This window comes from Pan paniscus, chromosome 5, assembly GCF_029289425.2.
Source record: "Pan paniscus chromosome 5, NHGRI_mPanPan1-v2.0_pri, whole genome shotgun sequence".
NCBI lineage: Eukaryota > Metazoa > Chordata > Mammalia > Primates > Hominidae > Pan > Pan paniscus.
In genome coordinates, this window is record NC_073254.2 from 113,506,833 (window position 1) to 113,533,998 (window position 27,166).

The 27,166-nt window shown below is 35.1% G+C and overlaps 1 protein-coding gene across 5 annotated transcripts in view; it reads right to left on the reverse strand.

The window, feature by feature from the left end:
- The window catches only part of EPHA7 (EPH receptor A7), a 178,579-nt gene extending 157,798 nt beyond the window's left edge, over positions 1 to 20,781 (reverse strand). For 2 of the 5 annotated variants that reach the window (XM_034962538.3, XM_034962537.3), the window contains exons 1-3: positions 20,445 to 20,781; positions 15,901 to 15,965; positions 11,695 to 12,364 (exon numbers count right to left, since the gene is read on the reverse strand). In XM_034962538.3, the coding sequence (XP_034818429.1) occupies positions 11,695 to 12,364; positions 15,901 to 15,965; positions 20,445 to 20,541 (832 nt within the window). In that variant the 5' untranslated portion in view covers positions 20,542 to 20,781. The remainder of the gene's footprint in view (positions 1 to 11,694; positions 12,365 to 15,900; positions 15,966 to 20,444) is intronic. The other 3 variants (XM_034962535.3, XM_034962534.3, XM_034962539.3) reach the window with 2 other exon arrangements.
- Between the last annotated feature and the right edge of the window lie 6,385 nt (positions 20,782 to 27,166).

Consider the following 27,166-nt stretch of genomic DNA (forward strand, 5'->3'; position numbering starts at 1 on the left):
AGCTCTGAAAAACACAGTTCTCCTGTATATAATGTTTGTGCAGAATAAACATTAGACACAGTAAAGAACATGTGCTAAATAGTGAACTTTAAAATTTCCTGTCAGGTTTATTTTGCAAACTAAAACACTGTCTCAACATAACTCTTGAGCCACGTGTTTTCCCAGTTCCAATTCACAGCCTGAATGTCTAAGCTTAACATGTGTTAATTTTAAAAGTCAGTTTTGAGAAACAGATATTGCAGAAGGGTGATTGCCCCTTTTCCCTTGCAAGGGCAGAGAGGTTAAAGTTTAAAGGTTTCTCAGAAGAGATCTGGTCAGAAATCACACGGTAAAACAGCAAAACTTCTGCTCCTGCGCAAATCTTCAGTTTCTGATCACGTAAGAGGTGCCCACTGTTCTCATTTTAAAACACATTTCCTAATCATTAATTGCTAAAATTTGTGTTCTTTTGTTCTAAAATACCACAGAAATTTAGAGGTATATAAAAAGTGAAGTTTACTTTCTCTTCCCTTCCCAGACATAAATAGCCTTCAAGTATTCCATATGATAAAGAAAACCTAAATATCTACTTGAAAATAAAGAAGTTTGTTTACACCTTTGTTGTTCTGTGAAGCAATATTTAAAGATGTTATTGAAGTAGCTTTATTTTATTATTTTTAAAATGTGAAATAATTCAATAATATTCTACAGGATTTTTTAGCCTCTTTTTAATTGTAAATTGAGATTTCCATAGAAAAGAAATCTTAACTATTCAGTACTCCCAAATTAAGGAATTAATGCATAGAAATTTGGAAATCTAAAAATGATTCAAGAAGATATTTTGTTTTCTTGCTCCACTATGTTGACTTATGTTTTCCCCTCTTGTTGGCTCTGTGTGTGTGTGTGTGTGTGTGTGTGTGTGCGCGTGCGCGTGCACATACATATGAGTGTATTTATATATGCATGCTTTTGGATATCTGTGGTTGTGTGTGTGTATATGTATTATGTGTGTGTACTGGCAAAGGAGAAAGGAAACTGGAAAGAGTAAGATGTGACTTACTTTTGAATCTGTCATTAATGAACTGTTAGAAGTATAAATGAGGACTTTAGTTGTCCCATATATTTAAAAATAAAAAGACTAAAAAAACCCTCTAATTTATCTCTGATGATCTTTAAGGCACACTCAGACTTGAAGAATTTGTAATATTAAGTGTCTTGAAAGAGATTATGCCCTAAAGGAGTACAAGAATGCCCAAAGAACTTTTGTGTTATAAAGAGTGTATCATATCTGAGTGGGTGAGGGGCATATCCTACCGCACATCTCTCTTCGAGGATAAAAGTACTTTATAGGAAAATGTCAACTAAAATAGGGACATTATATAATACAAGTCACTTATTTTACTGGGATAAATGTAGAAGATATTATGAAACATTTTAAAAATCCATTAGGTTTATTTAACCTATATATTAGGTTAATGTCATTAAGTAAGCTAATGCCATTTGGTATTATTTTCTATATGAGAACTAGTTTAGCAAATAATGATAGTAAACTACTATTAAAATAAACAGGGAACATATAAATCACTGGAAATATAGAATTGCACAGTGAATTACTAATCTTTCATTTATTTTTCTCAGAATAAGCTTTTATTTTATCAAGCAACTCCACATATACAAGTGTTTTTTAGATGTGTTCTATCCCTCCACACCTATCCATTCACCCCTAATCCCTCTCCTGGTCCAACTCTCTTTTAGAAAGAATGATTCCTGCCCTGCTTTTTTGTTTGTTTTGTTTAGAAACAAGGTCTAACTGTCACCCTGGCTGGGGTGCAGTGGTACCATTATCACTCACTGCTCACTGTGACCTCAACCTCCTGTGTTTGAGTAATCCTCCCAACTCAGCCTCCTGAGTAGCTAAGACTACAGACACACACCACTACACCTGAATAACTTTTCCAATTTTTGCAGAGCTGGGGTCTCACTACGTTGCTCAGGCTGGTCTCAAACGTCTGGCCTCAAGCAATCCTCCTACCTTAGCCTCCCAAACTGCTGGGATTACAGGCATCAGTCACTGCGCCTACCAAGAATGATTTCTTTAAAAAGCAGACTAGGTTATACTAATGTAATAGATTGTTGAATCATTCAACTTAAAAATGATAAATGTATGATATGTAGTTAATATTGTATCAGATTGATATTATGCTTTATTCATAAAAGCATCACAGTGATCTCTTCTCCAGATCTAGGTTTTCTATGTAAGGTTGTAATTCAGTGTTAATGGGTTCAGGGTAAGTCTGAGGCTACCATCACCACAGGCCAGGGGTTAAACTAGGTGTTAACTGGGTGACACATGAAACAAAATATTAAATACAGTATGTGTCCTTTCAAAGCCCCCTGATTTTCTAATACATTAGGAGCAAGAGATAACATAATCATCAGCAGTAAATAACTTAAATGACTAAATAACATGAAAAAATTCAAAATCCATAAAAAATATAACCATTAAAAACTTTCAAACTATTACATCCCAGAGTGCAATTTCCCTGGGTTTCTTTGTTCTTATGTCATTCATCGACACTAAACAAAGTAAATTAAATAATAAACCTTCCATAACTCTTAACAAAATCACAGAATATAAGAAAAATAATGTACATTTGTTTCAGCTGATGTATCACTTTGGCTTCCTGAGAAATGCTATCATTCGAGATTAATATTGTAACATATACCTACAGATTCTATAACTTTAGCCAAAGTGTGTAACACGGGTAGAAAACAAAAAATAACATCTATAACTCATTAATTTGAACTAAATTCTAAATTGAGTTGTTTTACTACCAGGTTAAAAAATAAAAACTTGTATGTGCATGTGACCTTCTACTTTTCACATATTAAACTTACATTAATATCCTAATGAAGACATGCATCCATAAAACTAAATTTGTGAGATATTTTGCAGGGGATGAGGTAATTTAAAGTTATTTAAATGTGAGAAAAATTGAAACAAAAAGATTTTCTGAAATCTTTCCTCTGGTATTCATGTATCATATTTGTATGGACATAGAGAAAAATATCAAATATATAGCTGTGTCAAAATTCTCCCATGAAAATATTATTTCTATAAAATAACTAATGATAGACAATATCATCATGAATATTTCATAGATTAGTGATTATCTTAGAGAAAATAGCTATGAATTACACAGAAAAATCAAATCAAATGCAAAATTTTAAGGCATAATTGATTTGTATTATAACTGCCTGCCAGAAACCGATGCCAATTTAAACTTCCACTAGAAATTTATAAAAGACTGACCATGTACTTCCCAATGCTAGGTTAATTAGAAACACTCTGAAGTCACACTAAACTAACAAACCACAGAAAACTAAATCAGACACATTAATTTCCTATTTCCTTCCGTATTTCCTTATGTTCTCCCCCCTTTCATCAGTTCTTTCTATCCTTCTTTATTCACTGAAATAAGTACCATGTTAGATGCATTGTGAGAACAAAGATGACTAAATATGGGTAAAAAGAAGTATAATTTCAAATAAAACCTACAATGTTCTAATTGGAAATTGTGACATGATTCTAATTTTAAGCATCAAAATGATATTTCTCCATGTTTTTAAGGAAGGTAAGAGCAATTATCTTTGCAAGGTACACAAGAAACTAATAACAATATTTGTACCTGGAAAAATATACTGTGGAACTGGGTCATAGGGATGACATTTGTTCTAGATCTGTGTATGTTACCTATCCAAAAATGTCTTAAAACAAGTATTTTGAGTTTCTGAATGTGAATAATTTAATGAAGGGCATAAAAAATTGTAAAGGTAATATGTGTAGGTATAACTCAAATAGGAGAAAAACGTTTTGACATAATATGGAATTTATGTAATTTCCCACTTACAGAGACAATAGGGTAATATTAGCTTAGGGATAATTATCATGTTTTGTTTCTTTCTGTTATTTTTTGTTTTGCAATCCAAACTAATATTTATAATATATAATTTGGAAGCAAAACAATATAATTTTATAACAAAAGTTGCTTTCCCATATAATATAAATATAAACACACTTCAAGGCCTTCTTAATATAGAAAATGTTAGCAGGCTCTTAGATCTCTGTTTCTTAAGACATAAATAATGCTAACACGGGTGAAATGCATTTTGTTTCCTCAGAGGAGAAAAAGGGAGAAATTGAAAAGACACATAAAGACAGTAAGAAAGCATGAGAATGTGACAATAAGTAACAATTATATTATCTTCACATGAATAAATTCTTCAACTCCAGAAGGCAGTCTTGTTTATGTTTGCTAATTATTAGCATTTTATCCTGTTATTTGCTATGAGGAAAATGGAATGTAGTTAAGGACTCCCATCCTCACAAAGTTTAAGACTACTCATACAGACTAGCCATATACAAGAAATTAAATTAATTGCATTGAAATTAATTTAAATTCATTGAATTAAATGAATTCAGAGAAAGAAAATATTTCCTTTGCCAGTGGGTAGTTTATGAGTAATTCTTTAAGAAATTTCATAAATATTTATTGGAAGGCTAAGGTGGTGTAAGAAACTGCTAGGTATCATGGCGGGTAGGTAAAAAAAAAATCACAAGGTTTAGCTGTTTAAAAAAATAGAATCTTTAAGAGGAAAAGACAAGGAATAAAATAAGATAGCATGCAATGATTCCCCTAGGGAAAGGGCAAAGTTTAAGTACTCAAAAAGAGAAGCCAGGCATAGTGGCAGATGCCTGTAGTCCCAGCTACTTGGGAGGTAGAGGCAGAGAGGATCACTTGAGCCCAGGAGTGCTGGGCTGTAGTGTGCTATGATCTACTATGGTTGCACCTGTGAATAGCCACTGCACTCCCACCTGGGCAACATGGCAACACTCATCTCTTAAAAAAAAAAAAGAAAGAAAAAGGAGAGATCAACTAACAGGGTATACATGGTATTTAAATTGATATTTTAAGGAAAGGCAGAATTTCTACAACTGGGAGACCATAAGAAAATATATGGTAACTACGTAGGAAAAAACAAGATAGATTAAGAACAAGGAGAATGGTACTGCCAGTAACCAACATCAGAATTTGAAAAAGAAGCTAGGGAGCCTCTTCAAGAATGCATATAATTAAAGTATAATAGAAAATTGTGAGATATATAATTGTTAATTTTTTTCCTTTTAGTTGAGGCCAAATGTTAAATAATGAGACATCGTAGAAATATCTATGGGCATGCTTAAGGCAGAGTGAGAGAACAGTATCAGGCAGAGGGAGCAGGGGCTTCAACTGTGATAAAAATGTGACTGAAAGTTAGAAAAGAAGATAAGGTGAAGATGAGGAAATTTACATGCAAGTTTAAAATACAGACAATTTTTCTAGGTAATTAGAAGCCTGAAGCTTTCTGAATAATGATACTATGTTGTGTTTTACAAAATACAATCTGATGGCCATCTAAAGAAAGAACTGGAATCAAAAAGAGAATGACAAAGCAAGTGAAATATTTAGGATGTTAGGAAAGGTAGAGACACATATTTCGAAATTATGATAAATGAAAGAAAATGTTCAGATTTGTATCACCTTTCAAGATGTTCTGAAAAAAGTTTATGTTCATAAAAGACTTTGCAATAGATAAAATGTTCCTCTATAAAGACATGATCCAGGGTATTGGTTAGGAATAAGGATTCTGAAGCCAGACTAGCTTGATTAAAAAGCAGTTCACCACTCTGTGATCATAAGTACTTAACCCAAAGTCACTATGCTTCAGTTTCCTTACATTGTTTTTATTCATGAATTTATATATATACAAACTTATATAAGATATATAAACATATATATGTATACATGTATACATATAATCATATATATATATATACACACACATGTTTAGAGAGAGGGAGAGAGAGAGAGAGACATATACTTCTCACGGTAAGAGTATTTTTTCTCTTTTAAACTGGGTAATAATAGTCTCATTCTATTAGACTAAATTAGTAACACCTCCCTTTAAGGTTAAATTACTTAATACATGCAAGTACTTAAAATAGGATTTGGTATCTATTAACAACTAAAAACGAACAAAATATATGAGCTGTATTTATTGAATGCCTTCTATTAATATCTTCTACCTTTTATATAATTTAAACTATATTTGCCACTTACTACTGCTATAGTACCTGAGCCCTGTGTTTATACATAAACAAACTTAATTTAAAAACCCATATTTTGGAGATACAATTCAAGTTGTCTTTATATAAGCTACCTGGTTACTTAGAACTTAAAATTATAGTGTACAAAAATAAAAGTTAATGTTCAAGATGTTTTGAATTATAGACAGAACAAAAGATCACCCACAATCCCACTACACGGATACATTCATTGTTAGACTACCATCTACTCTTTTTCCTATGTATATTTTGCATAATTCTAAATGTCATTTTATACAAATTTTTGTTTTTCATTCAAAATTATTAATAGAAATTCAAAATTCCTTTATAATATCATTGATATTCTATAGACTAAGTTCAATCAAGGTGATACACCTTAACTTTGGACATTTAGGTTATTATCAATAATTAAAATTGCATACACTGCTGGTGGAAAAAAAGGGTTATGTAAAATATTTTTTAATTGAAATGCCTTCTTAGATAAATTAACAGGTGTGAAATTACTTGCTTAAAGGATATTTAACTATTTGTGGCCTGTGAGATACATGTTCATTTGTTCATCACCATAAGGTTTCTTTACTTAGCAAATTCCTTGTTTTATTATTAATGATAAGCATTCATTGATTATTTGCTATGTCCCACATGCTATTTTTAGGATTTGTACATACATTACTTCATTCAATTCTGACAAGAACCCTATGAGGGAGGTACTATTTCTATTAGCCCCATTTTATACTTAAGGAAATTAAGGTTTAGAGAGATTGTCCTACTTTATGCACCTAGTAAGTTGTGAAACCAGCATTTTGAAACTGTGACTCCGGCATCTGAGCTACTAACCCACTGGTGTTTCTTACATTTCTGTATATATGTGTGTGTGTGTTTTTATATATATATATATATATATGATTATAAATACTATATAAAGACTCATTTGTTATGAAAATTTCATGGTACAAATTACATGCTACTCGTCTGTGAAAATAAAGGCAGTTTTCAAAAACTTTGATCAAGAAACAGAATTTAAATATTGTTGATGCTATAAAATTGAATGTATTGTTTCATTTGTTAAATTATACATATGTTCATAAATTATATATTATTAAAATAATGATAGACCTCAACATTAACAAACTATTAAAAAGCTGCTATTAGGAAAAGTTCTCATAAAAATTATAAGTGTATGATTACTTGAATTCCCCTTTACGTGAAATCATCTGAAAGAAAAATTTTACATATTTGCTTTCAGAAAATTTAAATTAAGCAATATAGTAATGCAAGTAAATCACATTTCTATATCCTGATATATGTGCATGTAAATCTTATGTCTTTGAATTTTTTACTTCCAAATGAGAAGAATTTTTTACAAGTAGGATTATCATCCAAATAAAAAAAAAAAATTTTCAAAGCAAAAAGAAGCAGTGTTAATTAAAAAAACAATTATCCCAGGCATATCGGGCATATGGTCACCCTACATAGAATAAAGTTTCATTAGTTTTTTAGTAACTAAAATCTACTGGGTAAAGTCCAGAACAAATTTTAGAGAAGTAGTGGAGTGAGGAAAAAAGACTTGAATTGGTAAACAGGATTTTTGAATTCTTATCCAATTTTGTTACTTATTAATATCTCTGAGCTTCAGCTTCTTCATATGTTGAAAGAGAGAGAAAAATAATAATATTTTCCACATCTTAGTGATGTGGTGAGGTTTAAATGAGAAAATGAATGTGACTGTTCAGTATAAACTGCAAACTGTCTATGCAAATCCAAGTTATAATATCCAGATCCACACTTTGACAAGCACTATTCTACTTTCTAAATCGAATAAAATTGCATAAAAGTTACAAAAATTGAAATATACTTCAGTAGATTTATTTTATTAGTCTTCCTGAAATATTTACATATGTAAAATATGACAGGATCTCTTAATTTTTAAAATAACTATACTTTTTATCTAAGAAAATGTATTGGCTAGTTTGCATCAAAGTTGTTACATAACTTGTAAATTTTAAAAAATGACAATAAAAGTATACTAAATGAAATTATAAATTCTTAAATCAATATAAAGAGATGTCCTCATAAAAATACTATGTTTAAGAATTGGACAGAAGTTCTCCACATATTAGACTTGAGAAGCATTTGGTTTTCAAAATTGAGCTATTTTTTCAGTCATGAAGAAAAGCTTTTACATCAACTCATCAAACCTAAAATCAGTTTTTTATAGTTATTCATATTTCATATTGTCTTCTAGCAAACATCACAATGGGCTGCTACTTCAAAATGTGCCCAGATAAACTTGCCTTTAAGTGGCTAACCACTCTCATTTGGCTAGGGACTCACTAGCATCCTCTCCCAAACACATTAGTTTTCCTCAATATGGGACTGGAATTTGTTTTCAAACTCTTAACAGGATCATTGAAAGGAAACAGGAAGAATACTGTAAAGGCAAGCCTGGAGTGATTCCAGAGGCAAGTACTCTTGCAGCAATGCATTGGAATTATGCCAAGGAGGGAAGTGTTTTTGCAAATGAACATAGTTCCATGGTTAAGTAGAAGGTATTTAATTCCTTTGTCAACATCACCAAGGCTAAAAATTAAGAAAGTTATGTCATAAGCAATTTACTTGACTTACAACAACGCACACATATTCTTTCGATTAAACCATAAGGCAGCATCTTGCCTCCTTTAACCATGTATTTTTATTTTTTAATTAAATGTTACTATAATATTAATACCTAATTTCAAGTATTCAAAAGCAGAATTAATGAAGATGACAGTGGAGTAATTTTATTTTATTTTTAAATACCTTGGTATAGTTTGCAGGTAACAATAATTTTGGTAGTAAAATGTTTCAATTCTTGCAATTAAATTTGATGAATGTAAGTAATTTTACAGTACCATGTTTAATGAGATGATTTTTCTCATTTGAAATAAATTGAGGTTTATTTTTCATGATAAATATATCTATTTACTGTGGTTTAAGACTGCTTTTCTTTTCTTACTAAATTCTATAATTAGAAGCATAAAACTCGAACAGCTCCTGTTCACATTTTCTTATGAATAAATGTGGAAATCGCATTTTCTTAACAAATAAATGAGTTAAATTACACAAAGTGAAACAACTGCCACAAAAACCCGTAATCTTCTTTAAAACCTTTAAAACACAGGGCCTTTAATGTTATTTCCTATCTTTTCTCAGATAAATTTAATTGTGTACTTTTATATGTATTTCTACTTCGTTATTTTTCCCATTTTAATTGTGTAAAAGTTTTAAGTTCCTTTTTCATATCAATCAAGTTCTGCATAATATTGAAACTGCTCCTTTCATAACTAAAGTGCAATAAGGTTCCCAAAATTTTTTGTAACAGTTATTGCTGAATCCACCATCACTTTCAAGTAACTGTTAACCTCCTGTCAATAGGAACGCTGCCTTTCATTGAATTGATTAGTTCACTGAGAATATTTCTCTACTTACCCAGTGGAATAGCATTTTGCCTACAAGCAGGGATAAATCTTCATCAGTTTCTTATTTCCACATATATGGAAACTGCAGGATTTTCTACTCAATTAGAAATACTGCCAGTGAGGGAAAGGGAAAGAAGACAATAGGAGACAGGTTTGACTCCTTCAGGGACATAAAAGGAGACTGCTAAACTGGCCTATGGGACCTGAACCTATATCATCTCCATTTGTTTTGCTCAGAGTTCACTTCACAATGTCACCTCTGGTGAAGATGATAATTGAGTGCAGAGCCATAGGTACTTTACATGCTTAGCAGCCATCCACATGAAGTATTTAACTCTTTGAATAGGACAGAAAAAGGTATTTGCTCAGTTACTCCATTTGAAAAGTATATCCAATACAAACACAATGTGAGCCACAAATGCAATTTTAAAATTTCTAGCCACACTAAAAAAGAGTAAAAGAAACAGCTGAAATTTTAACATTATCCTCTATCTAGCCCAGTATACCTAAAATATTATTATTTCCACATGTAATCAACATTTAAAAATTGTTAAGGACATATGTTACTTTTTTTTTTCTTGCAGTACAGCTTTGAAATCCAGTGTGTAACTTTTACTTACAGCACATCTCAATGTAGAATAGTCATTTTTCAAAACCTAAAGAGCCACACGTGACTGCTGGGTTCAGTACTGTATAGCACAGGTCTAAACTTTTTAAAAATTATTTAATTTTAAAAATATTCTACTAGAATGAGAATTTTATGGGGAAGTAATCCAATTTATATATGTATATGAGGCACCTAAACACTATGAGCCTTGAAACAGTATTTCCTAGGATTCTCCTTGCTTTGTGATTAAAACTAGGGCAATATCGTTGCCTAGGCTCTAAAGTCAGAATATCTCAAGTTTGAATTTAAGCTCAGACAAATATTACTAACGTAACTGCAAGCAAGCTATTTACTCTTGATATCCTCTATTTTTTTATTGTGTAAAACATAAATGATAATCATACCTACCTCATTAAATAAGCTTGCCTATGTAAAGGAAATGGAGGATGTCTGCACATACTAAGTTATCAAGAAAAATTAGTTATAATAGTTATTATTATCAGTAGTCCCCTTTAGCTCAACTAAGAATTCCAAGTATAAAACCTGTGCTTCTGGCTCTGGCGTAAAAATAAATATAGATATATGTGTTATTTTTAATGTATTATGTTTTATATATCATAAGTTAAAAAGAGACACTAGTAACATAACTTTATAATTTATTTTCATGAAACCTAGAAACAGAATATCTATCAATCTTGAAGGTCCATATGACATAGTTTTAAATATTTAGCCACATAATGCTAGGAAAGAGAAAAAAAACGGTTTTATAAAACAAAGAAAAAAGTTTACTAATTCATACATGATTGTTTCAAAACATGCAATTGGTGTACTATAATAATTAAAACTTTACTTTGGCCCACTTTCACAAAAATGTGGTCATTTTGGTACTTAGTCCAAAAAAAAAAAAAAAACACACCTTTCTCAGAAGTAACCACAGAGATTTTGTAAGTGAAATTTGAAAATTTTGTATTAAAGTTATAGTATTTATATAAGATAATTCTAAAAGTTTGTAAATGTATTCGTTTATGCCCTGCCTGTCACTAGAGCTCTTATTCACAGCCCTCTTAACCTCCTATTTACTGCTACTCAACGGCCCAGACAATATGGGTTTAAAAACAGGAGGAATGGCATCTCATTAAATCCTGTTAAATGTCACCTCAGTCTTGCCAGGCTACATGTCCAACTACCCAGACTCCTCTCTAAACTCCATAGCCCAATGTGCAACTATTGACTTCCATGTTAAGCATAGGACACATTAAATTTTAGTAACAAATTTCATTATCACCTATATTGATTACATACACTTAGTGCAGATGCTACTGTAGGGCAATCACTAAGTTCAACGGTGGCTTTGTTTAAGATCTACTGAATTGCGCTTCTGGTACAGAGCAGATTCACGTATTCAAATAACTATTAAAGTTTAAAATGTCTGATACTGAAATTTAAAAAGGCAAAGTAGAGTTTTAATAGGACACATTACTTACGTTCACAAGTGTCTCCTTTTTGCTGGTAGCCTGCTTTGCAGATACATTTTCCAATGGGCACTAACCATTCTCCTTCTGCACTGCAGTGCATCCTGGGGGCGTTTTCCGCTTCTTCCTCTGCACTGCTGACACATGTCCCTCGAACCTCGACTAAAGAGGAAAATTCTGAACCAGTCACTGTATCTGGAAAGATAGCTAAGTTCTCAATAATGGACCAGCACTTCTTGTAGTACACTTTGACAGAAACCAAAGCTATGCAAGCCCCTACATCCTGAAAGGCAAGATAGAATCCCTTTTTGGACAAAGGTCCAATCTCTCTCACCTCAGTGTTAAGCTTCATCTTTCTTTCACCAAGGTCACCTTGGGTAAAACTTTCATCTGCAGCAATGGTGTCTATTTTTACATAGAGGTTTTCTCTTATATTCCTGCCAGTGTCATAGTCTGTTTCATAATAGTACAAATTAAATGTTTCCTTGCAAGTTCCCAGTACTCCAGGAAGACTGTTACAATCCCTCAGGGTGAATTTCAATTCTACAAAAATCCTTTGTGCATTGCCTTTGGAAATCCAGTTAGTCCGCAGCCAGTTGTTTTGGTTGGGCTCCATGACTTGGCACACCTGGTATGTTCGTATCGGGGTATAGTTCTCATCCAAACCACTAATTTCTTCCCACTGTAAAATTTGAAAAAAGGTCATCAGTCATTCAGCAAAAAATAACATTTTGCTTTTGAAAGTGCAAGTACTTCACAAATACAGATCTTCAAAAAAGTTCGGTTGATTCCTATGCTGGCAAAACTATAAACCAGAGAATGTAAGATTCCAGGTTCTGCTTCATCCTGGTGGTGGAACATACTTACGCTGCTTGCTTTGTGTATACATACAATAAATATTTCATTTTGTTTAATATCTTTCTGTGAGTATATTAGTGTTTCTTTTTTACATGTTTGCTTATGTTTATGTTCTCCATTGAGATTATAATTTTTATAGACTAAAGCTCACAATTATTTAAATTACCAGTGAAAGTATATACATACGGATGCCTGGCAGAATTTTTGATAACTCAGTTGACATTTTAAGTGGCCATATCATACTTACGATTACAGAGTACTTAAAAACATGAAGAAGAAAATGCCCACGGTATTCTGAATAAACCATTCAACAACCTGTTGATATTTATAATTTGGAATATTTTACAATCGTTTCAAAATGAGATATAAGGAAGTAACATTTTACAGAGCTATTTATTTATTCCAGTGTTATATATAATATCGCATACAAAGCCACATAACTATAAATAAGTAGTTATAAGAGTATGATTCATTTTTATAAATAAATTGCTTTCAATAGACAATCAAATGTACATGGCAAATCTGCATGCTGGATCATATTTAGTATAAACCTTCTGACAGGAAAAATATCAGATGTTTAAAAATGTCCATTTATATGTTGATATAATGTACATTACAAACAAATCTATATTAAATATTTTCTCAAAAAAGGAAAAAAAGTGCATTTGTCAGAATTTGCAACAATTTCAAACTATTAAACCATATATAATATTCTGTCGCTCATTAATCAATAAAATCATTTCACCTAGGAATCTTAAAAGCCTAAATGAATAGTTTTCTTCGTACAATTATTAAAAAATTTCCCACTTTGTATTTATGATGTCTTAATAATGAAATTGTCATGTTAATATTAATTTCCCCAATAAAAAATTCAAAGACAAAACATTTGTGTTCAAGTCCAAAGTTGCATAGCATGCAATATTTTAACTACTGTTTCAAGAAAAGATGAGAAAATAAAAATCATGTGGTAAATACTTTTATTTTAAATACTTGATTTGAGTATTGATTTATTTAAGTGTTCTGTACAATATTAATGTATACTTTTAAAACCAGTCCTTAGAAAATTAACAAGACTGACAAATTAGCAATATAATACAATTCAGAAATTACTTTGATGATGTTATATATTTGGTATGATTTTGTTATGCACAGCCTAATATCATCAAAGGTACTCAAATGTAGTAAAGAACCCATTTTAATGTTCAGCTTTTACTCAGTTCAACTTGCATTTGTGACTAGTTAACAGTGTGCCTAGCTTCCCTTTGTTTCAGTTAGCTGCCTACAATCTGAATGGCAATCAGCCAAACATAACCAAATTCATCCATTTGGATGGGTAGATTTCAGTCTCTTAATTAGATTGAAATTGCTAAAAGAAGTAAAACTAGTAATGATATCTACCAAAAAATCAAAAGCTCCAAAGATAAATGTGCTCCTTTTTAACAACTCTGCAGTTTGAAGAAACCAAAGCTAATTATTTTAAAAGAATATAGCCTAAGAATTCCTTTATCTAACTTCGAGAACAAATTTATTCATTTATTCTGTATAAGAAAAATCAATTTTACTACCCTTGAAACCCAATTAATTTTTATTTTTACTTAAAATTTTATTCCAGAGGGGAATGCTTCAGGAAAACTATGATGTAGACTACAAACATTGAGACTACATAAATTCATTTAACACAACTGTTGTTTTATTATCTCACTTTCTAAGACATTATGAACATTTCCACAAATGACGCCATTGGGAAAAATGTCTTCATTCAGACACTGCATTTTTATAGTATGTTTATAGAAATATTTTCTCAAAACTTATATCTCAAGAACTTTTTTTTAGTTAGGTATTTAGTCACATGCAAACTAACCTATTGCACAGATATAGAAAATATTGTCCATCATTGTTTTCTAATATTATGTGTTGATGTCTACAGACATGTAGGGTTAACTGTTAAGATACTTTGGACTGATAAAATGCCCATTTGAGTCCAAGATAACATTGACAGTCATAATTTGTCATTTTGTGTATTACATGGATGAAATACTACAATCATATATCAGTTTACTTCTCCTCAGAGATAAAACCATCCTCTATCTCTATTTGTTTTAATTGATGGATGGTAGAAAATGGGCTACATCTGTCATTGGCAAGAAAGGTGTTTCATTTTTTATCATGAATGGCTGTCTATAATGTATATTATTTTACTCACAGAAACCACTTATCTCAAGAAAGGTATTATATTCATACCTCCAACTCATGGAATTTTTATATTTAATCTGTAAAATGGTTGCCATTGATTTATAATTTATCATAACCAATACAGATAACCACAATATGAATGAAAGGAATCTTAAAAATTAAATTTAATGAAAACTCTAAATATCTTACACATATTTGTTTTGTTCATATTTTACATTCTTAAACTTTCAGTTCCTGACATGCTGATTTTATGATCTCAACAATCTCTTTCAAACTTTCATTCTTCTCTTTGCAAAATATGCTAGTTTTTGTATCATAACTTACACTCCACACGGTTTTTTTTAATAAGCCAAAGATAAACACAAATAGCAATAGGGTATCTTCTCCTTTCTCAAAGCCCTCTTACTTGATAAGGAATAAAGAATGTGCCCTCTCTCACAATTAAAAATAAGATCTGAAGACACGGATACTGAGCTACATTTACATATGAAAAATAATGGTTAGTATTTTTAAAGATTTACTAATATTTTGGTAGGTTATTACTGGACAATTTTCACTCATATCTATTGCAGATTTTTATTGTAATATGTGCAGGCTTTGCCATCATTTCTGATTAATAACAGCGGATAGCACATAATATAAATTTGGAGAATCTATATAATATTTTATAGTAAATTGTATACCAAAATGTTGAACATAGTACATTTTTAGTTATATTTTAAAGTACATTTTGAATGATGCTGAAACTTTTAAAAATAGGAAAACAGATTGATTACATACTGATTTAAAGAATTATATACCACTGACATGGTGATTATACTAGAAATATAAAGCAACTAAAGAGGTTTAAGTGAGTTTGTGAAAGGAATGTTCCCTGTAATTAGTTAGCATTTACAGCCTGGACCCTGAGGTATGATTCCACACAATAAGAACTCAAAAGACTATGGCTATGAGGTTTGTTTTTTTTTTTCCATTTCCCAAAGTTCTAAGTATACCCTCTCTAATCAGGGAACTCAATGTCTCATTATAAATGCAACATAATATTGGACGAGATATTTGGAATTAAACAGTTTATACATGAAGAGTGTGAATAATTACCCTGGAGGGAAGGGAAACGTTTTGTTTCTTATTTTAAAAAAGTGATATTTTATGATGAAAAAAACTTACCCCATTGGGTGGAGAGGAAATCCACTCCAACTCTGTTTGTTGTGCTTTAGAATCCAGCAGTAGTACTGAAAAAGAAAGTTGTATTTCCATATGTTACATGAAACACTTAAGCACACATGTAGACATTTTTAAGGTGAATCTTTTCATATAACTATCACTATATGACTTAAGATCTGTAGTTATTTAAGTAAATCAATGGTGAAATGAACACCCTCCTGATACATGTATATTCCACTTCCTTAAAGGAAAAAAGATATTAAGACACCAATATTATATTTGGTATGCTTTAATTACAATATTAAAATAAATCTTAAAATGCAATATTAGAATGAGGGTAGAAATTTTATATGTGATACATTAATTCCACAGTAATTATATATTACAGTTTTGTAAACCATTGAGCTGTTCAAATTTGTCAAATACAATAACATGAACATAATAAGGTATAATTCCTATATTACTCTTGATCCAGTCATTAATTTGTAACATTCTGCCAGCAGTATTTTCTATTGTCTTTTGAGAACTGGAGTTTATCTTTTAAAAAATCTTTCCACATACAGTGTCGTTTTTTAAGCTAAAATGAATACAGAAATGTTAAAAACTATGTTAAGCAATGTTAGCAGAAAACCAAATTGCCTATTATTTGCAAGATTTTTATTCAGGTTAGTCAAACATCAGTTTTTTCAGCATTTTTTTTAATTTCTAAATTTTCAAAGTGACAGATAATTCTCAAAATGGTATCAACTCTGACTTCTAATCACTTGTATTTCACTTTTATGCTATCAAAAAGCATAATGCGATTAATTTAAAATGTATATAAAGTGTTATAAATGCTCCTGATACTATCAATATGAGAATGCATTAGAATGTTATATATTAATACACATAATATTTCTATTTGATATATTTTATTTCTTTTTTGGACAATTACTCTTCTAAAGCACTCACTCTTTCGGTCAAACTGGTTTCAGAGTTACATAAGTTTTTGCACTTTAAAAATATTTATCTGACTCTACACCATTTTGACAAATGCATCAATTTGTCCAGAAATAATAGTGAATAAATTTTAAGTATGTCAATAGGCTTAACATCAGCCTCAGCAAAATGTTAAAATTTTTACTTAAAATACATGCTTATATGAACTTTTAATAATTATACAACTCAATCACTAGGGATAAAATATGTATTTGAAAGACAAAAATGTGTTATGATAAGAAAACAAAGGAACAACTGATTATCTGTTTAAAGGAACAGTTGATTATGTGTTTAATTCCTTCACACTAGTCAAAGTTACTCACTGTAAATGAAAATATAGAGACCCAGGATTTTTGTTTTGTTGTTGTTGTTGTTTCTTTGTTTAGTGTTTTACACTTAAGACTCTCAGGGAGACTGACAGGAAAAAAAAAAAACTTGATCAGAAACATTTGACTCCCTTTCAAATGAGAAACACACCCACAACACTTTCAAAATGCCAATTTGTATTTCAACTTGTAACATCGATAAATCGTTGGACTAGTGAATTTATATAAAAAGTAATTTTTAAAGTTTATTTTTATCCTCAACAACAGACATGAAGCACAAGGAAACAAGGTGGGTGGCCAGGTACTCTACTCTTTTTGAGATGCTTACTTTATTTTTATTTTATTTTTCTTGTGTGCTGAATATAGACAACAGGATTTTAAATGCAGGTGACCTTCTTGGGTCATTTCTGAGAGTGAAATAAACATTGCGAGATTACTGTTTATTGCCATTCTGCTACCCCTCAGCTCAGCCTGGGGGTGGAAGCAAGGGACCTAAGCAGACAGCAGTGATGGCCAAGTTAAGAGAGAAACAAACTAACAAATTAAAACAAAACAGAACCCGGCCCGAGAACGTTTAATCAGAAGCCGCTCTCAAGTGATCCGTGCGTCTCTCTTCTGCTCGGTCCGCTCTCTGGTTAAACCCTCAAGAGAGCGCGTTACCCTTCCCGCTCGGAGCAGAGTGCCGACCTCCCTTTGCGCCCGCGGAGGCGCAGTCCCTCGGCTCACCCGGACGCTGGGGGCCAGGCCTAGGACTCCAGGGCTCCGCGCCCCGGAGTCCTGTGGGCCAACAGGTGATGGGAGAGGGGCTAGACTGGGGGCGCGCCCTGACAGACCCAGGCAACGACCGCGCGGGCAAAGGCTGGCGTCCCGGGGCTGGGGCGGGGCCGTCGGAGGGGCGGGGCGGGGGCTGCCAGACGGGCGCGCCAGCCCCGCCAAGCATCCATTACGCCTCTGCCAGACCTGGGCACTCCAGGGAGCCGGTGGCGCCCTCGCTCGAGAAGGAGTCGGGAAGAGGAGAGTGGCTTTCGGGAAGAGGAGAGTGGCTTTCGGGAAGCATCTCCTCTGAGGAAGAGGCGGCGGCATTTACGGAGAGAAAAAGTAAGCAGCTGCACTTTGCCTCCAAGCGTCAGACTCTGACACGCGCTCCCTGTAGCGATGATAACTGACCTACCCGAGAGAACGTGCACAAGGAAAGTGAGGGAAGGGGGTTTCTTATCTTCCTCTAGCCACCCCCAAATGCCCCAGGAGGCCCGGCACCTGCTTCAAGCGGTTCCCAGAGCTAGCCCTTGGGTACTGCGGGCCGCCTCGGGGCTTGTGAACCCCTAGAACGCCAGCTCTTGGTCGCCGCTGCGCCCTAGAGGCGTCGCCGCCTAGAAGCCGGGCGCACTCGCCGCCCGCCAGCCACAGATCACCACCCTCCCTCCCACCACCCCCGCGCCTTTTATACATCACACTTCTGCATCTAAAGAATTCAGGCTCTTAGAATCAGAATCCTCTTCACGTAGCTTGCACCCAGAAGAGCAAAGAGAACTAGACATTCTGGCTGCAGGAACCTCTCCCCCTAGTGATGCAGTTATTTATAGCCCAAACTCCAGCCCGAGTCTGCGTGTGTTCGCGCGCGGGGTTTCGCCGCGGCGGTGCAAACTTTTCCTCTGGTCCGCTATTCCAGAGGAATCACAGTATGCCAGGGCTGAAGGTTTCTGATCGCTAACGTCAGGGGAGTAGAAATGTGGTTTTGGAGGGGATGAGCGTGCGTTTCTAGCAGATGTCCGTCCTTCTGCAAACGCGTAACCGCCAGCTTGGAGGCACGGGGTTCTCTGAATGGGTTCAGCATCTATACAGGTTGCAGATGTGGAAAGTGGGGTCAGAAGGTCAGGCTGAAAGTAGGACTAGAATGTGGCGCCGGGTTGGAGGGGGGCTTGAGCGAACTAAGAGGAGTGCACGATGAGAATAAAGAAAAGGTGCACTAAGTTTTCAGAAATAGATGAATCAAGGACCTATATGTAAGTCCCCTCAACACCCCGCCCGATAACCACCATGACCTAAATTTCATAACAGATTCCTCTCCCTCTACACATCAGGAATAAGCAATTATTTCTCTTCTGCTTTTAACAGATCAAAAAATGAAACTTAGATACACAGCCTGAAAGACCAGGGGGGCGACGGGATGAGGGGGGTTGGGGATGGGATTGTGACACTGCTCAAAAGCAAGAGACTTCCATTGACAGGGTTTATTTTTCCCCAGCTCCAACTACAGGCACCGAAAGGTATTTTACCTTCTGTCAAAGGTTCAAAGAAGGAAAACATAACCATATACAGGCGTACCTGTAACAGCTTGCCAAATAAAACCTGCCTTCTCCTACCAGAACCAACCCTCAGGGTTCAGGTCTTTGGCAAGGATTGGGCACTCGGATTCCTCAATTGCTGCACTATGGGGCAAATAATTGGGGACTTTGAGTCGCCCAGGCGGCATCTCCTTACAAATTGCACAGCTCCAGCCCGCCCCCTGCCTCCACGGCCCGGCCAAGCCCGCTGGGCTGCCGCTGCCCCCATGACCGCTGGGCCCGACGCGCAGCGCGCGCTGAATGGAGACATCCCCGGCCCTCGGGTCGCGCGCCGCACGCCGCGCTTCACCTCCGCGGCGTTATTGTTCCGTGCTGGCGGCCGAGCGCCAACCGCAGGACCGCGCCGCCGCCTCCGACGCAGTGAGCACTTCATTAGTAACCCGAGCTTTCCGAGCTCATCGAAGTCTCGGTCCCTCTGGGAAGGCTCCGGGCTCCCGCCACTCGCCGGCGGGCTGGCGGAGACGGTAGGGGCTGCATTTCCCAGTCTCCAACCCAACTCTGGCCGCAGCTCCCACAGAAGGCGAATAAGGAGAGAAGGAAGACCGAGCTAGAGAGAGATGTGACCCGCCTGAGGTACTAAGAAATAAGCTCGCCGGCAGTTCCTCCAACCCCACCCCACCCCCGTTGCTGCTCACGCCCTCCAGACTGCCCGCGCCAGAAATCCCGCACCCGTCGGATGGACGGCTCTGGGCACAGGGCTGTAGGCGGCTAGGAACAGCCCTGGCTCGCGCTCGCTGGTCCGCCAGGAGCGGCCTCAGCGGTGAGGGGGCGGGGAGCCGGCGGGGGAGGGTCGCCCGGCGCCGGAGGCGCGGCCGGCAGCGCCGCGGACGAGCTGGCTTGTGCAGGTAGACATCTAAATAAATAAGTCAGAACAAACTTTGCTTTCCCATCACCTTACCTTCCTTCGCAGCCTGCGCCTCCCCTGTGTGTGCAAAGCGGAGCAGCCAGATGTAGCATAAAATAATCCATGAAGGGTACCGAGTTTGAAAAACCATGGTGCATGAGCAGGTTTTATTTTAGGTTTCAGTTATCTTGAGTCGTGGATTTTTAAATGCTGTTTGTTCCGAAGTAGCTTTTGTTTTATTGTGCTCCTTGCATCGATTCCCCTTCTCGGTCCCCGATCGGCTGCTCCACGTTTAGCTTTTTTTAATTTCCCCCCCACTCCTGTTCGCTCGCACCGTGTTTGCTGCCTGCAAGTCTCCGACTGCAGACCGGCCGCTTGCTCCACACTCCAATAATATCAATTAGGGGGGGAGGGGGCGGGGCTCCGAGCCGAGAGCCTCCGCCACTCGGGCTGAGTGGCAGGCACAGCCGGCCTGCCAGGAGGCGATTCCCAGGGCCAAGGGGCGGGTCCCGGCGAAATGGCCGCCCCGGCCTCGGGGGCGGGGTCCGAGGCAGGAGCCAATCGGTGCCGAGCGGAGTCAGGTTGCTGGTCCAGGATTCCCTCCAGGTTCTGAGCTCGCGCTGGATGTTCAGAGGAGAACGAGGATGGCAGCCGAGGTGTGTGCTGCTTTGGACGCTCTGCTTTTAGCAACCGCAGCTTTCGCGTAGCAGAATAAATCTGAGAATAACGCTCCCAACTTACACTCTTTTCTATAGCTGTACTCCGCGCGATCTTTTAGAAACTAGAGGCGAAGCAAGCCTTCTCTCAGCTACCAAGCACGGAGCCCGGACAGTGAAATGAGCTGTGCCTTTAAGTAAAGTGTGTTTTACTTTTTTGTTGTTAGAACCTCCGCGGGCAGGGTAACTTTGTTTTTTGCCTTTTTGAAAAGTTTCTACTTCTCTTTTTCTGTTACTCCAAGAGCCGTCAGTTTTAGGTACCACCCACCACAATCCCTGAAAGAATAAAGTAACCAAGTGTATTATGTTTAAACAATGTTTCCAAGAGTTTGCAACAAGCTCTGGCAAAAGAAACAGAGGAAAAGGGAGTGGGAAAGGAAGTCTTTTGTTTTAAGCGCCCCTTCTCCTCCGCCCTGTCTTTTCACCATAGTTTGTTGAGCGAAGTGAGACATTAGGAGAGAACCTTCTGATGGTTGCGTATCGTTTTTTTACGCGTTTATCATTTTCTAAGGTTTTCCTTGGATTGCCTCCACTTTGATAGTTTTCCATTTCGCTGCGTAAATTACACTTAATTTTAAAGAATGCCACTACGTATTAAATTCATAAAACAAGACCTTTCTCTTCGCAAGTATTTACCATTTTCAGGAATTATTCAATGCTTATCTTTCAAAGAGAAACTAAGAATAAAAAAAGTCATAACCAATATCTCCAGTTGAATTCATTCAACCCGAACGGCAAGGAAGGCTGCGTAGAGAAATCTGTTTTCCATTAGGCAGTTTCGGACACTTTGTATTCAAGAGGTAGGTAATAAGAGGAAGAACTTTAAAATTTTAATTGCCAAATCTTCAATTTCAAAAGTCACACAGAGTAACTTGATCACATATTTAAGATGAATTTCTTTTTTTGTCCTATAATTTCTTCCTTTAAAAATATTTCTCAGTCATTTATGATTTCCTTTTATTTCCGATAGATCCAAAGTTTGATCTCACATAAGGCTCCAAACTTTTTCCAGCCTTTCTATCTGGAAATATAAAGTAAATTGAGTTGTTTCTGCTGTTTATAGTAGGGAGTTCTCTAAGATGACAACCCCCAGATATTTATTTGTATTTTATGTTAAATTGTCTCCTGTAGTTTTTATTTGCCTAATAAAATAACATGGAAGAGAGATATGAAATTTATTCTTTAAACCTCTTTGATTCTGTAGTTTCTGAAACATTTCTTAAATGTTACATATTCCTAGCCATTATGCCTATTTAATATTTTAGAAAGTGTATCAAAAAGCATCTTCAGTGTCCCTTAAAGGATGCATAGAAAATGTAAATACGTAATAGATTAACCTTAGAAAGAGACAAAAAAAAATATGGGGAGAACACACTTGTTATAGAGGAGATGAAGCTTTATTTACACAAATAGATGATTTAAGGATGAAACTTGTAAACTAAAGCATAAGAGTTAAAAACATAAATCCCTGCACTTAGTCTTTAGAACTCACAGAACTACAAACTTACAAATATTAAACCACTTCTAATAGTTAAAACGAATTCTCCAGGATTTCAACACTTTCCCCAGGGTCTCATCCCCACTTCTTACAATGACACCAAGGTGGCCTTTAAAGTTTAAAATATTCCTTTCATCTATTGAATGACTAATACTCAATGATGTGAATACAAATACTTTTCCATTAAAACCAGGAAACCAAAGAAGTAACATCCTTCACTCCTCTGATGAGTGTAGGTGGTATAGTGAGTCCTCTTTTTGTGTCCCTTCTCTCTGTCAGACACAGGGGCATGTGTAACTTTACTCTTATTTTTAGAGACAAGAAGCTTCACATTAAATGCACATGTGCCAGGCTGCTGACAGTTCTCCCTGCATAGCTGCACAGTGATACTCATTTTTAGGTTTTTCAAACTTCTCTTCTTTCTTTTGTAGTATCTAGATATATTGACAAAGAATTCGGAGCATTTAAATAAAAATAAATGACAGTCAAGAAGACAGTGTTCAGCATACAGTATATGATTAATATATAAATTTACACTCGACTGTATTTGACTAATGATAAAGCATATAGACCTATTTGTACATGAAGCCACTGACATAAAAATTATCAGTATACAAAACTTTCTCATTTTAAAATAACATAATGGTGAACTTCCTCACACCATTACAGTTTATTTTAGCTTCATTTTATGATTTAAGCATATTATCTCAATTATTTTTAATAATGCAATGTGTTTGTATATAAAGTGAATTCAAAAGGAACTTGTCTTCCTGAGCAATACCAAATAGTGTATGAGACCAACACTTGTGTGCCAAAGCAATAATTCTGAAAACTAGTTTTACATTTTTATGCATTCATTGTACAATTAAGTTGATAGCGTCGTCCACATATATTTAGTGAATTTTAAGTAAATGGAAACAGAGACTAAGACCTTAATATTTCAATTTTATATCCCCTCTGTTGCAACATCTATAATAAATGTATAGTGGAAAGATGAAAAACGCCTCTCTTCAGATACAAAGGAGATATACCCAATTTTAATGCACTTTGTATTATTTATTTGTATAATTACCAATAATCACATGACTGTACATGTAGGGAAATGTCCAAATTCAAGACACATTCTAAATGAGGGTACACCTGCTATTTTGTTTTAACTTGTTACAATACTAATATTTACCTCACTGTTTAACTCTGGGAAATATTCTCTGATTTTAAGAGAGAAATAGGAGTAAATTGTAATGACTTCAGGGAATAAGTTCTATGAATTTTCAAATGAAAGAAAAGGTTATACTGTGTGTGTCTAGTATTCAGGCCATTCGAGGGCAAAGGAACAATTGGAGATTTCAGTATGTTACAAATCCAAGACTGTCAAACTAAATAGTTAACAACAACAATGAAATCAAAGGGCTGTTTCTGAACCCACTACTTTTGTACTTATCATCAAAATGCATTCACAGCTGGCAAATGTGAAAATGCAAGTTCATCACAGAAAAAGGGTAATTTAAACTGAATTAGAAAAGGTACTGTGCAGAAGAAATTGATTATAAGCAGAAAAGAAGCATTATGTCTCAGTTAACAGATATTACAGAAAATTGGATTCTGTGATTTCAGTCAAAATATAAACAATCTTTCCACTGTGTAGGAAAATCATTTACATATTTACATTAACATGATTTATGTAGTGTATGTAAAATATTTATTTGCAGTCTAATGTAAAAAATGTGCATAACCTAAACTCATTAAAAACGTATTAATTCATGAATTTTTCTAAGCTCAGATTTAGTTGAAAGTATAGGAAGTCAGAGGTCAGAAATCAAATCATAAGTCAAGAATTTATTTTGTGCTTTTGTAAAATTTCACACACTTTTGTGAGGTCAGATAAATAACTAAAGTTCAGAAGATTACAATTATAATTCTTTAAGTACAATTTCCAAGTTAATTTCAGACAGTTTAACAAATAAAAATATAATTTATATCTAAATTATGAGTCCACTTGAATATTATTGCTGAGGTACCACTGAAATTTTCTAATCACTTAAAATATTAAAAAGTGTTCAGTCAAATTACTCTTTTTTTAAGTAATATTAAAATAACAAAATGTAGCTAGGAAAATGTAGCACTTTATACCTGAAATCAAGTAACACATGTTCGGTGCTCTTAGTGGATTTTTTTTTTTTCAAACTTGATTTTGCATGGGGAGGCTCTTTTCTTCCATTACTTCCAGTTCATTTTGCCATAAATCACCAGGATTGATAGGATGAACTGGCTTAAATTATTCAAATTACTTCTACATGCTTCCATGGTTTCTCATGTTGTAATTTTTAAGCTCTTCACCCAGAGGATTTTTAGGTATCAAGATCTGTGATAATTCAGCGACCACCAGGGGGCAACAGGACCTCTGGGTGTCCTGGACAATCAAGTCCACCCTGTACAAGGTAAAGATGAGTTAATTGTGAAATTGTATGTGTGTGTATTTGTGCATGTATATATACATATATTATGAATATATAATATTTGTCTCATTGATTACTTTTAAGTTTCTTTTTCTCTCGGTACCTATGCCAGCCTACAAAATGCCTTCATAAAAATTTGTGAGATGTCCTATGACCTATTTTAGTCCATAGAGGCCAAGTTAAATGAATAGGCTCAAAGGCACATTAGAAGGTGAATTATACTATGGAAAAGCTTGCTCCAGTTTTTGTTTTTGTTTTTTTAACTAACCCGAAGAATTTTGAGTTTCCAGAGTGACCTCAGATACTCTCTTCCTTAGTCTGTTCCCACTTATCTTAGTCTTTTACCCAAAGAACAGGGCCAGGCTGGGACGGAGCATGCTCTGGGACTTAACAGTCCAGAGTTTTTAAGGATCCTCTGAAGTTCCCAGAGAACTTTCTAGGCTGAGGAGTATTTTAGACACCACACCTCATCCTAATCTTCTGCCATGGTTAATACTAAAAATGAAATTCTGTCAAAACTTGCCTGACTAATCTCAAAAAGGTCTAAGAAGAGGTCTAAAAAATAATGAGTTTCTATGTATCGTAATAATTTGGAATTTCTGTTTTAGAGAAAGAAATGCGGGAGTAGTGCCCCCTAGTTGTGAAATTGTAAAGCTGTGGACATTCTCTCCATGGAGGAAGGGTAAAATTCTATACATACCAGAGGTGATGTCTTATAATACCTCTAGACTTGGCATGCAGTTGTTCTCTTTGAAGAAAAGACAAATTTATATAAGAGACAAGGACTTTCCTGGGAGGAGAGGATCCCAAACTTATCCCATTTGAGTTTTAACAGTATTAGAAGCTCTGAAAGATAAGAATGGTTCTGACTGAGAAAGAAATGAGCCCAAGTATCACAAAGAAGTGCTTACTGTGAGGGAAATAGAATTGAGCTTAAAATTTACTGGGTGAAGACATTTGCTGATACTCAAAGGCCTTGGAACCCAGCGACCTAGCTATGGTATTTATGCTGATTACGCAAGTATGAACTAAAAGAGCTCTACCATTTTAGCTCAAAGGTGAAGTGACATTATAGCATGGAGGGATCTATATAACAAGGTATCATTGTAGTAATACTAAGTACAGCCAATTTTTAAAAGATATGTGATATGACAGTGATGTAACTAAAGTCAGTAGTGCACTGAACATTATAATCATCTGGACAAAATATGATCCCTTTCGACTGAGTGTATGCCTAGAGATTCTCAGGAGGAATTAAGGAGAGCAGAAGCCCTCAAAAGAGAGATGCTAGATTTGACCATTTCGACAAGCAAACTTAAAAAAGATAAGTGACTGTATTTCTTCTTGATAATGTGGATCAAACTGATTAAAGATTCACAATCTGTCGTAAGATTCCAGAGAGAGAATGGTGACCAAAACCTCTATCAAAAGTAGGCTTTTCATGTATTTATTAAATACAAAAAGGCACTAGGGACATACGCAGATGAATAAATCATAACCCAATACACAAAAGACCTAACACCCATCATGATGCCTTTGTGACTCATGTTTCTTTTTGAAAACAGGGAGAATATCATATACTTAGAGAAATAGGTAACCATTCAGTTTTTCTGTGTTGATTTCAACAGTGATGATATCTTTATAATTGCACTATTGACCATAAACTGCAAGAAAATTCAATGCACAGTAAGGATTTTTATCATCTGACTTGTCTAAAGTTGTTTTCTTTTCCCCTCCCTGCACTCATATCAGATAGAAAATTTCATAAAAATTTTACATCATCTCAGATTCTATGAGCTTATTATTATCATTGTTTGGTTTCATAGGCGCATTGCTGTAGATAAGCTACAGAATTAACCTGCCACATTCTCTATTTGATTTTAGATTGATGAAATGACTGAGGTCAATCTCAGTTTAATTAAGTATTTTAATATCTGATAGTCACTCTTTCAGCAGGCTTTTAACAAGCAGGCTTTGGTGGCAAAGTCTGTGAAACTTAAAAACATGAAAATTCTGGCAGAAAGTTCCTTCATTTAAAGATAGATGATAACCATAAAAGACAAAACCTACTTTATCTACCTCACAAGTACAGAGAAAAGAGAAATT